The sequence below is a fragment of the Euphorbia lathyris genome, chromosome 3 (genome assembly GCF_963576675.1).
Source record: "Euphorbia lathyris chromosome 3, ddEupLath1.1, whole genome shotgun sequence".
NCBI classification, from domain to species: domain Eukaryota; kingdom Viridiplantae; phylum Streptophyta; class Magnoliopsida; order Malpighiales; family Euphorbiaceae; genus Euphorbia; species Euphorbia lathyris.
In genome coordinates this window covers 25,802,995-25,817,889 of record NC_088912.1, presented here as the reverse complement: position 1 = coordinate 25,817,889, position 14,895 = coordinate 25,802,995, and the positions used below count along the sequence as shown (strand labels likewise).

Genomic DNA, 14,895 nt, shown 5'->3' with positions numbered 1-14,895 from the left:
ATCAGGTAGGAAGTCTCCTTGATCAGGTGTAAACTTGACATTCCCTTCCATAGGTAACTTCAGTGGCTTAGCATGCAGCATACCAAATTCCTTGAGGATATCATGAGCATATTTCTTCTACGATATAAAGAATCCTGAAACTGATCTGTCAATTTCCAGACCTAAAAAATATCATACAGGACCAAGATCTTTTATGTGAAACATTTGAGGCAACATGATTTTCAAGTGATCAATGGAAGACATGCAATTTCCTGTGATAAGCAGGTCATCAACGTAGACTAATACCACTGTAATTGTATCCACAGTGTGATGCACAAACAAACTATAGTCCGACTTTGATTAAACATATCCCAATGATAGAAGAGAGGTAGAGAGTTTGGAAAACCACTGCCTAGGGGCCTGTTTAAGACCATAGAGCGATTTTTTAAGCTTACAAACAAAAGATTTGGTTTTGATCAAGAGAGAAGGTTCAGTTTGTGTGACAACCCTGCAGCCAAGATGTGTATATCCATGTGGCATCTGCATATAAACATTCTCAAGGGGATCACCGTGCAAAAATGCATTAGTAACATCCATTTGCAGTGTATGCCAATCACCAATTGCATGCTTTATGTCTTTCAATGGTTCCATCTGGGTTGTACTTGGTTTTATACAACCATTTGCATCCAATAGTTGTTTTTCCTGCAGGCAAAATAGTAACTTCCCAAGTGTGATTAGATTCTAGAGCATCAAGTTCAACATTCATGGCTTTGACCCAATGATCAAGAGCAACTGCATCCTTGAAGTATACTGGAGACAAGTGTTAGTGAGCACAGTCACAAAGCAATGGAATGTTGGAGCAGTGTTAGTGGAAGCCAAATTTGAAATATGTGGAGTATGAAGTCTTTCAACCATGTTGGAGCTGTGTGGGTTCGAAAAGATCTTCGTAGAGGAATAGGAGGACATTTGGGAGCAAGAATAGAATTTTCAGGAGAGCTTTGAAATGGGGATGCTGAATTTGGTAAAGTAACAAGTAATGCAGGTGAGGAAGGTGAAGATGAATTGATGAGCTGAGGATTTGGTGATCTTGGTGTAACTTCGATGTATTGAGACAAGTAAATGCCATCAAACATATCAGTTTGTGGAGTGGTAGATTCAAGGGTTGGAACAGGATGCATATAAGAGGAAGAGGAGCTAGAATGGAAAGGAAAGATTCATGGAAGAGCACATCTCTTGAGATGAAAATCTGTGAAGTGAGGAGGTTTAAGAGTCTGTATCCCTTCTGAGTTTATGGGTATCCTAGAAACACACATGGGACTCCTCTGGGAGAAAATTTATCTGAAGAAAAATCAAGGTTATAGACAAATGATAAACATCCAAATACTTTAAGGTGTGTGTATGAGGGAAGAGTTTTATGGAGGATTTCATAGGGAGTCTTGTAATCAAGAATAGGAGTGGGGAGCCTGTTAATAAGATGGACTGCTATTAAGACACAGTCTCCCCAATAGGAAAGAGGTAGGCCTGCTTGAAATCGAAGAGCCCTCGCCACTTCAAGGATGTGTCTATGCTTTCTCTCCACTCTAGCATTTTGCTGAGGTCTCTTAACACAAGAAGTTTGATGGATGACTCCATGAAGTGAAAAGAGAGCTCTGCATTGTGCATCATCAAACTCCAAAGCATTGTTAGAATAGGGCTCAAAAGTTCTTTATTCCATCATAATGGTTGCAAAACAAAATACCCAGCTATAAAGGACAGTGTACATAAGCAAACAAAATAGGAAAACAACCTCACCTATTCTGCAGCCTACACGTGTCTAGCATAAGGGAATAACTAACAGTACAAAAAAGGATAAAGGGAAAAATGCTACTAGAACCACTAAATTATTAATTTGAGCTAGAATGTCCTTCAATATCTATTGATAGTGTCATTTGTTTTTTTGCAATTCCAATGCTATGATGCTGATTAGGATTAGGGATGTAAATGGGGCGGGGAATATCGGTTCCCGTCGGGGGCCCGCCCCGTTTTTTGGCAGGGACGGGGAACGGGGACCAACATGGTCCCCGTAGGCGGGTACGGGGCGGGGACGGGAAATGGTATCCCCGCCCCGCGGGGATCCCCATACCCGTACCATTAATGCCCCGACGGAGATTCCCCGTTTAAACCCCGTTTAAATATGAAATTGAAAAATATATGTGCATGAGGAGGATTGAACCTTTGACCAGTTGATACACAACCAAACGTCTTAACCATCTGAACCACTTCAATTTCTTATCAACTATTCCCCTAGTTAATTAAAAGATATTAAACATTTTAAATATTATAATTTTTTCAAAATTAATTATTTTCTTTTCTTGACCTAAAAACACGATTCATTTCATTTCCTTCCTAGATTGTCTCCTGCTTTCTCCCTGTCTCTACCCATTATCTTCTCTGCTCCTCTATCGTCGCCGCCAATCTGCACTCCATCTTCTCTGCTCCTCCATCGCCGCCGCCAATCTCGCACACCGCTACCCCGACCTCGCACCACCGCTCCGAACTCGCATCGCCGCCGACCCTCTCGTCTTCATCTCACATATCAGTCCCTAACCTAATATTTAGCCAACCTTCACCAGTTCAGCTTTCATCTCCGACGACCACTCATTTCCATGGCTGCACGCTTCTTTAACTTCTCACTTTTACATCTTCTTTTGCCTTTTTCTGGGATTTTGGTTGTAAGGGTATTTTTTATGATTTGAAGATGCAATTGTACGAAGTTGAGTGAAATACTATTTAGCATTGTGAATAATTGTCAATGATTTGGAAATTGGAGTCTTGGATCTATGTAATTATGTATATTGGAACATATATGGATTTGTTTATACATGTAGGAAGCAAATTATTTTATGTTGAGAGTTTTATGTTGATGGGAATTTTGAATTTAATAATTGATAATTTTGTACTAAATGGGTAAACGGGGATTCCCCGTACCCGCGGGGATCCCCGTGGGGCGGGGACGGGGACAGTTTTTGTCCCCATTTAGTTGGCGGGGACGGGGACGGGGAATCCCCGTTTAGGCGGGGACGGGGATGGGAAAGCAAATCCCCGCCCCGCCCCGTTTACATCCCTATTAGGATGAACAGAACAATGAAATTAGTAGACGAGTATGGAAGATAATCTGCTCTCCCAAATCCCCATCCCTGTTCCTCACAAAATTCCTCAACCCGCATCATGATAACGATAACTCCTTCACATGTACCTGAAGTAGCATATAGTCGGTCTATTTATGAAATATGACTGAATCACAATTTCATCAACTGAATTCCTACTCTCTGATACATTAAGTAACAAAAAGCAAGACTAATAGCTTTGCTTATTGCCAGTCACAAATATGGAGTTCTTTCTTGCTTTCAAATCCAACAAACCCAGCATGCAACCTTATTCTGAACCAAGATAACTAAAGAGGAGACCGTTGCATGGAACGCAAACCCTCCAATATAATTTAATTTGAAAATAAACATGTATACGTATTGGTCGGAAATCATTGTGCTTTCAGGCCCTGTTCAGAAAGTGTGGGGTACATAAATGGTTCAACTATGTTCTACATGTATAATACTAGAATTTGGAATGAACACCTTGCCTGGAAGTCTGGCATGCCTCTGAAAACTCGGCAAATGGTTCCTAATATCTCAACCAAGTTCTGTCATTCACACAAAAAATGTCTCAAGCCAGTTGAATTGCGGAAAACAAAACCAGCTCAGAATACTTCGACTTTTGAAAGCATTGACTGCATCATATAATTATGTTAACTGTCATTTTCATAGCATCACAGTTGAAACAATAGGATATATTAAGTGGATAAAGCTCTGACCTTACACCATTGGGAGAAAACGGCATTATGAAGTAGATGTAGCTCTAATCCATACAGAATAAATGCTATGATCTTTTACTCTGTTACACAGAAGATAAGAGATCGGTAAACATGGATAGGAATATTATTACATAGTTTCCTAATATTAGTGACACTGATCCAAATATCACTGCTAAACTTGTTGGAACAGAAATTAACCACCAAACATGATCAAAATGGAAGATAATAAGCTCAACAAACTAAAAACACCATATAGCGGATTAGAATTTAAGCCACAAAAATGTTAGTCAAAGTTGGAGATGCCACAAGAGAAGTCTCATCAATCAAAATACCAAGCCCAAGACAGTATCATTTGGACATAAGAAACTCCATCCTTTTCACAAATGCGTCGCAAAAAATTCAAATCATATAAAAAGAAAAAAAATTGCTCAGAGTTGCATGAACAACGCCCGAGTAAAATGGTACATCCAAGACGATGATCACATTTAGGACCGCAAGAATTTCAACTTTCTGCAAATGCATCACAAAAAATTCAAATCATCTCCATCAATAACTGGGAGTGACTGCTTATTAGATGTAAGTAAAAGAAATGCCTCAAAAAATGACTGAATGCTTTGAACTGCATAAGTTTTAGTTCAGACTAGAAAGTCAATATTCGATAATATGAGATCAAAAGAGTATCATTTGGGACCATAAGAACCCAACTTTCTACAAATGCATCACAAAAAAATTCAAATTATCCGTGATTTCTTAGTATGAGAAGTTCACATAGAGGGATAAATACCTTAGCTCTAGAACTAAATGCTTTGAACTGCAGAAATCACCATTGTTCAGTATGATTGAGAGTTCAGTTAAGGTTAGAAAGGATATAGTCTTTAATATGAGACAGCAGAGGAAAAGAAAAGAAACAATTAAGAGATGCAATAACTATTCAGTCTGATGGATTGAGATGATAGCAACAGATTTGAAGTATGAAGCATTAAATAGTCTAACTTAAAGTTTATTTTTTATTTACTTTGCAAAGTAAAACTCTAATTTCCCTCTATTCTGAAAGGGTAAAGAGATGAATTAGCTATTCTTATCCTTTCCTTTCTCCTCATTGACTATCTAAAAAAGGTACTACTTATTTTTCCTTTTATTTTCCTATACATTTTCCTTCCAATCAATCAAACCGACAATTATACGAAGAAATGAAATACCAACACCCTTTCCCACCTATATGAGAATTTCCTTGGGACATTAGAGTTATTTTTAAAAGAAGGGCAAGAACATAGAAATTTCGAGGGAAGGAAATGAACAACACTTGTAAAACTGAAAATAACGAGCCAACTGCACCAGAGCCATATTCAACAAATAGAGGTAAAGCACTGGGCCAGCTCTCTCATGATCCAAGAATCTGGGAAGTTTATGCAGAAGGAATAGGAGGAAGACATGTGGCACTACTTAATTGGAGTAGTTAGTTATGCAGTAGTGTGGTAGAAAAATACATAGGATCTGTTAAAGAGTAGAGAGGTGTGTCTGACATTTTGTTGCGTATAGCGAGTAGGGCTGTCTACATCGGAGTGTCCACGTACTTGACATTATTTTTGCTTTGTTCAGTTGTTATCTGTATCACCATTAAAAGTTGAGCTTTTATTCTTCATCGAAATTGCAATACAAGGTTTTCCTTTCTACATAATATTAGTCTTTAGATTCTTGAACTTATCAGAAGTCCAGACACTAGGCCAAAAAATGATCCTCGTTGTTTCAACAAGAATGTTCGAAGCAGAATTCAAAATAAAAGGCAAACACATAGAGAAACATGAATTCGAATTGACAGCAGTAGCATATAACCCATAAGAGTACTTACAAGTGAATATCATTAAAATCAATCTCAGGGAAGATGTTGACATAAAAGCGAAAGCCATCAACGCTAATATCTCTGCACAGTATACCTGGCAACAATTTTGAAAAATGAAAGATAAATACCAACAAAGGATGACACTAATAGTTCAAGAATAAACTATAGAGAAATACACCTTTGCTCTCAGCATTTAGAAGATGCTCCTTAGCCATAGCTGGTGCAATACCCAATGTCATAGCAGCATCACCAGCAGTTATTCCAGCTTGGAGGGCATCGGGTTTTGTGACTAGGGTTTTGATTCGAGCAAAAACCTAAAACAGATCATGTAATTTAATTATAGATTTATAGTGTTTTAATGTGATACATGCCTCATGTAGATGAATCAAAACAACAGATAGAAGCCACAATATGTTTCCCTATCAACAATTCTTATCCAATTTCTGCACATCTCTACACATACAGAGCAAAAGAGCACAACTTATTGATTCTCTTGCAGCCACACACAATATCCCCACATAGCAAAAGCAAATTAATGAATACCATTGGCTATGCTGCAGTAGGTTCTTATTCAAGGTCTAGACATGAGTAACAGAATTCTATATCCAGAAGAGAATCTCTAATTTTGATAAAATATCTCTCAGAATACTACTAAAATAAATCTATATTCAAAATTTATGTTTTAAAATAAACAAATGTTGCATTTAAATTCCTTTTTGCAATATTCTGTTACTTATTTTGCTCTATCAAATTTTATAACTTTTTGAGTTATTTGTTATCCTTACCCAGTATCCCTTGGAATTTTGTCATTCTGTCTGTTATGTTACAATTGGCTATGAAGAAAGTCTATTATAAGTTAACTTTTTTCAAACCCACATTTCTAAGCAGCATGTGGAATGAGCAGCTGGTAAAGTAATAAGGCTAAATTTCATCTCACTAATGCTCTTAAATTAGGAATGGTAAATTTTCTTTCAAATGTAACGTTCTAATATAACTGCTTCTGCATAAAATTAAAGAGACTACCTCCTCATCACTATGGGACTTGTTCTGGATGACCATGACTCCGCTATCGAATTTTCGAAGCATGACTGGTCTGTCAAAAAGAGGACAATCTTATCAAATGACTAGAAACTATATGAAAATTGAACTCCTGATAGAGAAATGAAATTGATCAGTCTTCATATTCAAATATCAACTAAACAACCAAATGCAACATAACTTGAAAGATAGTAACCCACGTACACATCGAATTTCTCCCACAGGGTACATGCTTGCAACAGATCATCAGGTGAGATCAACTCTGTGTAATTAATACAAAGTAAAAAGTTAGTTCTTCTAACAAACAACCCCTGAAATAAAATCTAGCAAACTGAAGATATTTTCAGAGAAAGATGAATAAAGAAGTATCAAATGATACCTGTGCCCCGAGCACGATTAAATAAACAATAGACATCTATAAGATTCATCATTCCTCCATGTTTCTCTAATGGTTTTCTGACAAAATCTGCCAACTGAGGGTTAATGAAATTTGATAAATAAATTAGTTTTTGTAAGAGAGAAAAACTAAATCAAAAAAGAGATTCCCCCTAACATAAAACAATTACAAAAGTAAGGAAGATAAATATTAAGTAAGATCTAAAACAAATATTAGTATCATTGACATTCATTGGTAGCAAGATTTAGAAACGATTCCACTTGAATGCTAGCAGCTTGGAAAACTTACCCAGAAAAAGCAGAACCAAAAATTTCCAGAAAATGATTGATACTGAATACTAAATGATTATTAAGAGCACTATCATGAAGTAAAATATATAAAAGAAAATAAAAATAATATCCTCAAGAATTGATTATTTAATCTTTTCCAGATTCTTGCACTACATACACACAATGTCAAAAAAGCCTGACCTTTGTAGGCCAATTCCAATATGGGAACAACAAAGTTTCAAATTAAAATCCTTATCACATATTAACAAAGACCTCTTATTAAAAAACTCTTTAAGGCATCATAAACATTCTTGAAAAAGGTTGATTAATCTTAACCACTTATCTTATTTAGTAAACTTAATTCTAACACGTTGATCTAAGTAAAAAAGAATAAGAAAAGATGTAAAAAATAGAAGAGAAGGAAGAAAGGTTAGAGAGTTAAAGGAGAGGAGCTCCTTCTGCAGTACGACACAAGAGACCAGCAGAGGTCTGATGCAGTTCTAGTATCTTAGTTTATGTTGTTGATGTTTGATATTATGTTTTTAGGTGGTTTTGTTGTGTTTGGTGTGGTTACAACTTACAAGTGTGTTCTTTAGTTCATCATAACTTGTGCTTTAACTACTAATAGATTATTAGTGACACTAGTATCGAATATTCATAATTAGATTTTGTATTTTTTTTATTCATTTTTTGCGCCTTCTATTCATCAGGCATGCGCCTGAGCCTTGCGCCTGCCTTAGCAACTATGGCTTGACTGACATGTTTCAGCCGCATTTTCAGACATTACAAGCAGACATGGTTATTAAGACCACCAAACATAGACAAGTTGCAACTACAAAATCTGCACAGGAATTGCATTTCAGTTCAGAAGACAGTAGTAGTAAATTTGTTCACAAGTTCACATTGTTATACAGTAGAAGTTGCAAACAGATATCTAGCATCAGAAGTTCAAAAAATATAGCTTCTTATCAAAACTGAAAATCCAAATGACAAAGTGTTTCAGTAGAAAGAAAGAGGAAACCTGTCGACATAATTGCTGATGATACAGGGCCCCAGCAGACTCTTTTGTTACAGGAGATATGATACCAACACTCAACAACAAATCTTGCATCTCGTCTTTGGAACCCATTTCCTCATCCGTACCCGCACTACCTTGAGAACTGGAACCTGATAAGAGCTTCTGCCTCATTTTCTCTGCTAGTATTACCATATCTTTAGCATTGGTCTGAAATTTCAAGATACTTATAGAACATAAACCAGCTTTACAAAGACTGATAACAAGGACGATCATGACCAAATAGAAACAAACATAGGTAAACAAAATAATTTTTACCATAAGTGCACTCAAGTCTTGGAAAGCATCCTGCAAGCTCTTGTCCGTACTCTCCCATATCTCCTGCTCCTTCCTGAGTATTCCTGCTACTCCTACCATTCTTACAGACCCATCACTTGAATATAATCCACCTGAAGAAGAGCTTGTTCCCGGAATTGAAGCTGTCACTGGCCCACTGGAATTGGAACTCACAGTATCAGCTTCCCAAACCCTTCCCCTCCAGCTCTCCCAAAACTTGGACAAAAACCCATCGGAGTCCCCTTTCCCTCTGGCCACGACTGTAACTACCACACTCTTGGAATTCAAGGAGACCTGGAACCGAATACGGGGAGAGTGGAAAATCGATTTGATGGATTTTTTGTTGGAGAATATATGAGTGACGAGGGAGAGATGGATAGCAATTGCATCGGAATTGGGGACGGGGATGGAAGTAGATGGGAGCCATAAGAGACGGTGAGTGGTGAGAATGAGAAGACCTGATTTGAGGGAAGGAAAATTGAGCGAATTCGACTGGGCGTCCTCAAATTCAAGGTCCACAGAGGAAAGTAGCTGGCATTCCACCTCATTAGGGAGGAGCACCGGACGGCCGCTGCTGGTGAGGGATACTGATGGGAAGAAATTGTTGTTGCCGGCCATTTGAATTCTGAAGAAGAAGAAGAAGAAGACTCTTATTTACGCTGTATAGTCAAACCAAAGGCATTGCTGCTTTCACTCTTCTTCTTCAGTATTGAAATTTGAAATCGATCCAGTAGTCCAAATTCAAATTCGCGAGCAGATGGCAAAGGAGTAGCAGACAGAGAAGTATGAAATCGAAAAGCTAATAAAGTTTCTTTTTCATTTAATAAACTCTACTTTAAAGACAAGTAGTACTAATTTACAATTATTAAAATATATATATATATATATATATATATATATATAATTTTATTTTTGGGAAAATTACAAAAATAAACCTTGTGGTTAACCCATTTTCGAACAACATCCATGCGGTTTAAAAGTTTGCAAAGTGGTACTATGTACTTCATTCCGTTAGCAAACACATACCAAATTGACTAACGGTGTTAAAAGTCAAAGAGAAAAGAATTAATTTGGTCATTATATTTATTTATTTTTATAAATTGACCTCCTTATTATCTAATTATCACAAACAAACCCAAAATAAAAAATAAAAATCAAATATACCATCTTCTCCATCTCTCTTTAATTTCTTTTTTTTTTCTTTCTCTCTCTTCTCTCTTAATTTCTCTCTCTAAAATTCAATGTGTTGATCAATAATCTATGATTTTCTGATTAAAAGAAAACACCATAGTTCCCAAATCCCATTCGGTTATTTAACACTGCTAATAGAAACAAATAACAAACTAAAAGAATTATACCAAAACCAAACAGCAAGAAAAGAAACAAAAACTCAATCGCAGTAGAATTATCAGCTGAAATATCAGCCAAAGCTTCAAAAACAACTCATGACTCCGGTACACATCACCAGGAAGACTCGGCTGAAGCAACGCCGAAAATGGTCGCACCCACAAAATCAAACTAGAAACATACAAAAGAGCCAAGAGCAACAAGTACCGACTATTCCATCGGAGAAAGATCCCGGAGGTCAGCAGATTCTCCTTGCGTAAATGAGACTGAACTTTAGAGCGTAACCGTCGACGGCACTGAGAGAGTTGTTGTTGAGCGATTTCCGCAAGTGCACGGTATACGCTTGTAGTAATAAAAGATATCGAATCCACACGGAACGCTTTTTAACTAAAAACTTATTTAATTCAGTTTTATTCACGTCTTTAGGTTTAACTAAAGAAAATCGTTTAATTGATTGTAATGGTTCGGATAAATTAGGATTAGATAATAATATTATATTGAATTTAGAGAACAATTCCGTCTTGAGATTTTGATTACAAGACAGATACTTCCGTAATTGGAATAAATAGAAGGTATAAAACTTGTTTTCATAAAGCAAAGAAAACAACTATAACTTTGGTAAGATTATGGACATGTAATAATATAGGAATTTATTCAATTAAATGGCTTTGAACCGTAGAAATCTCTCTGGTTCGGAGCAGATTTCTACCTTAATCAAATTAGTATTTTATATCCGATAAGCCGCGCTAGCGATCATATCATCCGTAAAAACCAATTCTTTCAAGTGTTCAACAAAGTTCTTATATGAATAAGATGGTATAAAACGTTTTAATAAAAACACCAATTTATCACTTTGAAAATCATTTTGTCAGAACAATATCAAAATAACAACAGGAAGAATGTATTGAATAAAATAAATATATCTCATTAATGAAATGTGAATCTTCACAAGTTAACAGAGAAGTAGAAACATGGATAGCATTGTAACGAAAACTTTGAGATCCGGGTTGTCAATCTTTTCCTCAAACTCCGTAGGCTTGTCAGACCTCTTTGCGCTTCAGCCGTTAGTTCTTCTCGCTGAATATTCGGAATAGGGACCGGTTAGTCCGCTACCAGAATGAAAACTTGTCTGTGATCAACCTTTGAAACTAAACTAATACTGTGTTTATAACTAATCTAATAACAACTTGTGTACATCAAGTTTGTTTATACAGAAATGTAAACTAATCTGACTCATTTCTGAGTCAGAGTTTCTTCAACATAATAACAACTCTCTAATTTCTCTAACTATTTCTCAACTTTGATTTCTGAAATGAATCACTTATTTATAGTTGGTGAAGGGTTGTAATTGATGGGTCGTGTCCGTTGGTGAAGGGTCGCTTTTATCAAAACGAACAGACGCGTTTCTCGGATTTAAACATGTGAAAACTGTGCAGAATTCTTCGCTGTCTCATATGAGATTCTGAAAATCTCAGTCGCGACAGGGGGTGAAGGGGCGATTTGAAGACTTCGTTTTTCCATGACCGGCTTTCGTATGTCGCGACTAAGATTCTGAAAATCTCAGTCGCGACAGGGACTTTTCTCCTCGTCTTTCGACTGCTTCTTGTCCTCCTTAAGCGTTCTTCTGATTGATACATATTCTTGGCATGTTTTTTAGGTTTTTCCTCCATTTTAGCTCCTATTTAACTCCTATTTGGATTTAACCAAATAATTAGGTACCTTGCATCAAAGAAGTAAATAAAGACGTAAAAGTATTCTAAATGAATATATTTAGCACGATTTCAATGTAAATTTAACGTATTTATATATGATATTTTAGGTATATTTTGGGCTTAACAAACTCCCACATTTAAGCTTTTGCTAGTCCCGAGCAAAATTTCACTGAATTTATTCTTTAATCAATCTCTTCATAAACAGAACATATATCCATAAATTCCTTTTTGAATTAGTTAAACCGAAAGATAAACTTTTCATGGTAAATTTATACACAAAGTATCAAACTAGCTAGTGTAAAAGAGATATATCATTCGTCTTGTATCTCAATTTTTATATTGAAGTATTCGGGACGGTGTAAGCACACATGTTTTTGAATCTTTCGTCTCAAGGCATTTCAAAGCACAAAATTTCCTTTCCCAAACCTAAACTATTACAAATATAGATTTATTAAGGACTTAGGTTTGATATATTTACTTAGTCACGCCCGTGATAAGGGTGGTCTCGTTCGTGACTTTATATGAATTAATTTGCTTTTGTGTTCGTTTAAGAGGTACCGACCATGCCATGGGTCGACGCAATCGTTACTTAAAACTTTAAACATGTTTAATTTTGCTTTAATTTCTAACGTTCCTTTCATACCTCGACCGTGATAAGGGTGGTCGCAATCGTGGCCAAAAGTAAACGATACTTAATGTTCTTCCCTTTCATACCTCGATTGTGATAAGGTTGGTCTCAATCGTGGCCAAAAGTTAAGAATACGACTACTTGATTGAATTAACACGAGTTATAAAATTAAAATTATAAATTGGGAAAAGAAATATAGCACATTCATCCTATATCGACTTGAAATTCAACATGTATTATGGCTAAAATTTCTTTAAAAACTTCAATTGGTTTTTAATGTAAGACGAATAATCATACCGAGCTAAAAAGCTAAAGTTGTTAGTTCGATTTATACCTATAAACCTAATTGAAAATTGAAAATAAGATTTATATTTATCATGAATTCATGATATAAAATAGAGATTTGAAACTAAAGAAATTTTACTTATATACATTCACTCGAGACGTTTTTGATAAAATCGTATCGGAGATTTGTAAAAATATTGCCCGTATAGAAATATTATTTCTACCAATAATGATAACCTTAAAATATTCTTAACATTATTTTTGAAAGTTAAATTGTTTGAAACATATGAAATATATAGTTAACAAAAATTTTACGTTTATGAAAAATTGCTATTATTTTTTAAAAATGTTGCACTATATATAAAAATGTTGCAATTGTTTTTGAAAAAATGTTGCATTTTATACTTTACTTGAACTTGAATAACAACATGCATTTATACTTAAATAAATAGCATTCATTCTCATTCGTTGCATTCATTCGTACTTAAAATTAAAATGAATATAAAATATCTCCTCCCATACTTAATTTGGACCATGTCCTTATTGGTGCAAAAACGATAAAACACGAAAAATAGTACAAAATAAATCATACGAATTAGAATTGAAAAATATAGTACGATAACATTCAAACAGAATAATAAAAATAATTGTACCAAACATAATTAAAAATAGTGTACCAAACCGAATAAAACAAAATAACAAAAATGAGTGAAAGATAGAAAGGATAAAACCTATCAAGGTGAACGCGGTGGATAGTCTCAACTCCTTGGCGTCGGAAGAAAGATAGCAACCGGCGACGAGTAGATTTGTGCTCACGTCTCAACGTAGTGATATTGGCATCCACCGTGTTTATCCTCGAACTCATTTCGGGATTGTTGGCAACGACTTTATTTAACCGCAAATTCATGCGACGGTTATGCTCGTTCATTTGTGTCAAAACACGTTGCCAACCAACTTGCTCTTCAACATTCGGTTCTACATTTGCTTGCTCGTTGGTATTAACATCAATATGCTCCTCCTCCGCTTCCTCTTCATCAAATTCCTCTTCATCTTCCTCATCATCATCTTGAGCACCCAAACCTTGAGAACTTGAAGCTTCACCACCCAAGGTAGCAAAAACACGTCTTGTGCGATCTTCATAAGAGATAAAGGCGGGCGGTCCCATTTTCTTCAACAAATTGGCTCTTTGAAGTGCCGTGAGATCCAAGGAAGGTAAACCAATATGAGGCATATTTTGATAATCTACTAATTCACCCCGAGCACCCAAAACAATGCCGATAATTAAATTACCCATTGGCACTTGCTTATTGCGGGACTTGGAAGCTCGAACTAAATTAGTAAATATCATTCCAATACTATCAATGGTCAAATTCTTAAAAATACAATCTAGCACAAACAAATCACGGATTTGCACTTTGGAACTTTCAACCCGACCAAATAAAGAAAAGGATAAAAATTTGTGAAAGAAAAAGATACAATTATCCTTAATTAATTTACTAGATGTGTTCTTTGGATGAAAAACATCTAGGCCGGTTAAAGTGTGCCAAACCGTGTGTGCATTAAAAGTCTTGGGTTTGGAATAAAAATTCCGAGTAGGAAAACCAAACCATCGGTGCATTGCCGCATACCCGACTTCAAAACGAATCCCATTATTTCGAAAAGAGATAACACCTTTTTTCTTGTCATAGGTTAGCGTGACCAAAAATTCCAAAATATGCGATTTATTACTAGGAAAACGCATACTAGCAAATCTTGTCCAACCAAGAATGGATAGATATTCATCAATACGGTCGGTAAAAGAAAATATGTTTACCGTTTCAGTGTCAAGGAAAGGCATGTCAACGAACACCACTTCGCTATTAGAAAAACAGCGAAATTTGCGTCCTTCGGTCTGCGTCGCAATATCGAACGGTGCTCCATATTGAACGCGTAATCTAGTGATCTCGGAGGCTTTGGTTTTGTTAGCAACGGTCTTTTGTCTAGGCATTTTTGTTTGTGAAATTTGGTGAAAGAGATAAAGAAATTTGAAAGAATGAAAGGAAGAGTAAAAGATAATGGTGGTGATTTAGGGAAGAAGAAGATGAATAGGGTAAAGATTTATGGGGAAGGTGAGTGAATCTTTGTGTTGGGAAGAGTAAAAGATGAGTGATTGGTGAAAATAGAGGTGATATAAATAGGTGTAAGTAATAGGTATTGATTAGG

General features: G+C 35.9%; 1 protein-coding gene across 6 annotated transcripts; it reads right to left on the bottom strand.

Moving 5' to 3' along the window:
* Positions 1–3,413: 3,413 nt before the first annotated feature.
* Positions 3,414–9,547, bottom strand: LOC136224318 (vacuolar protein sorting-associated protein 36). Of its 6 annotated transcripts, none has more exons than XM_066012614.1 (9): positions 8,704–9,547; positions 8,392–8,595; positions 7,084–7,177; positions 6,886–6,966; positions 6,690–6,754; positions 5,845–5,980; positions 5,676–5,760; positions 3,827–3,906; positions 3,414–3,742 (listed from the first exon to the last, which is right to left on the bottom strand). In XM_066012614.1, the coding sequence occupies exons 1-8, from the start codon at positions 9,337–9,339 to the stop codon at positions 3,852–3,854; spliced, it is 1,356 nt and encodes a 451-aa protein (XP_065868686.1). In that variant the 5' UTR covers positions 9,340–9,547; the 3' UTR covers positions 3,414–3,742; positions 3,827–3,851. The 6 variants fall into 6 exon arrangements, 5 of the variants coding, with proteins under 5 accessions (XP_065868686.1, XP_065868689.1, XP_065868687.1 ...); XM_066012617.1 differs by having other exon boundaries at positions 3,414–3,655; XM_066012615.1 differs by having other exon boundaries at positions 3,832–3,906.
* Between the last annotated feature and the right edge of the window lie 5,348 nt (positions 9,548–14,895).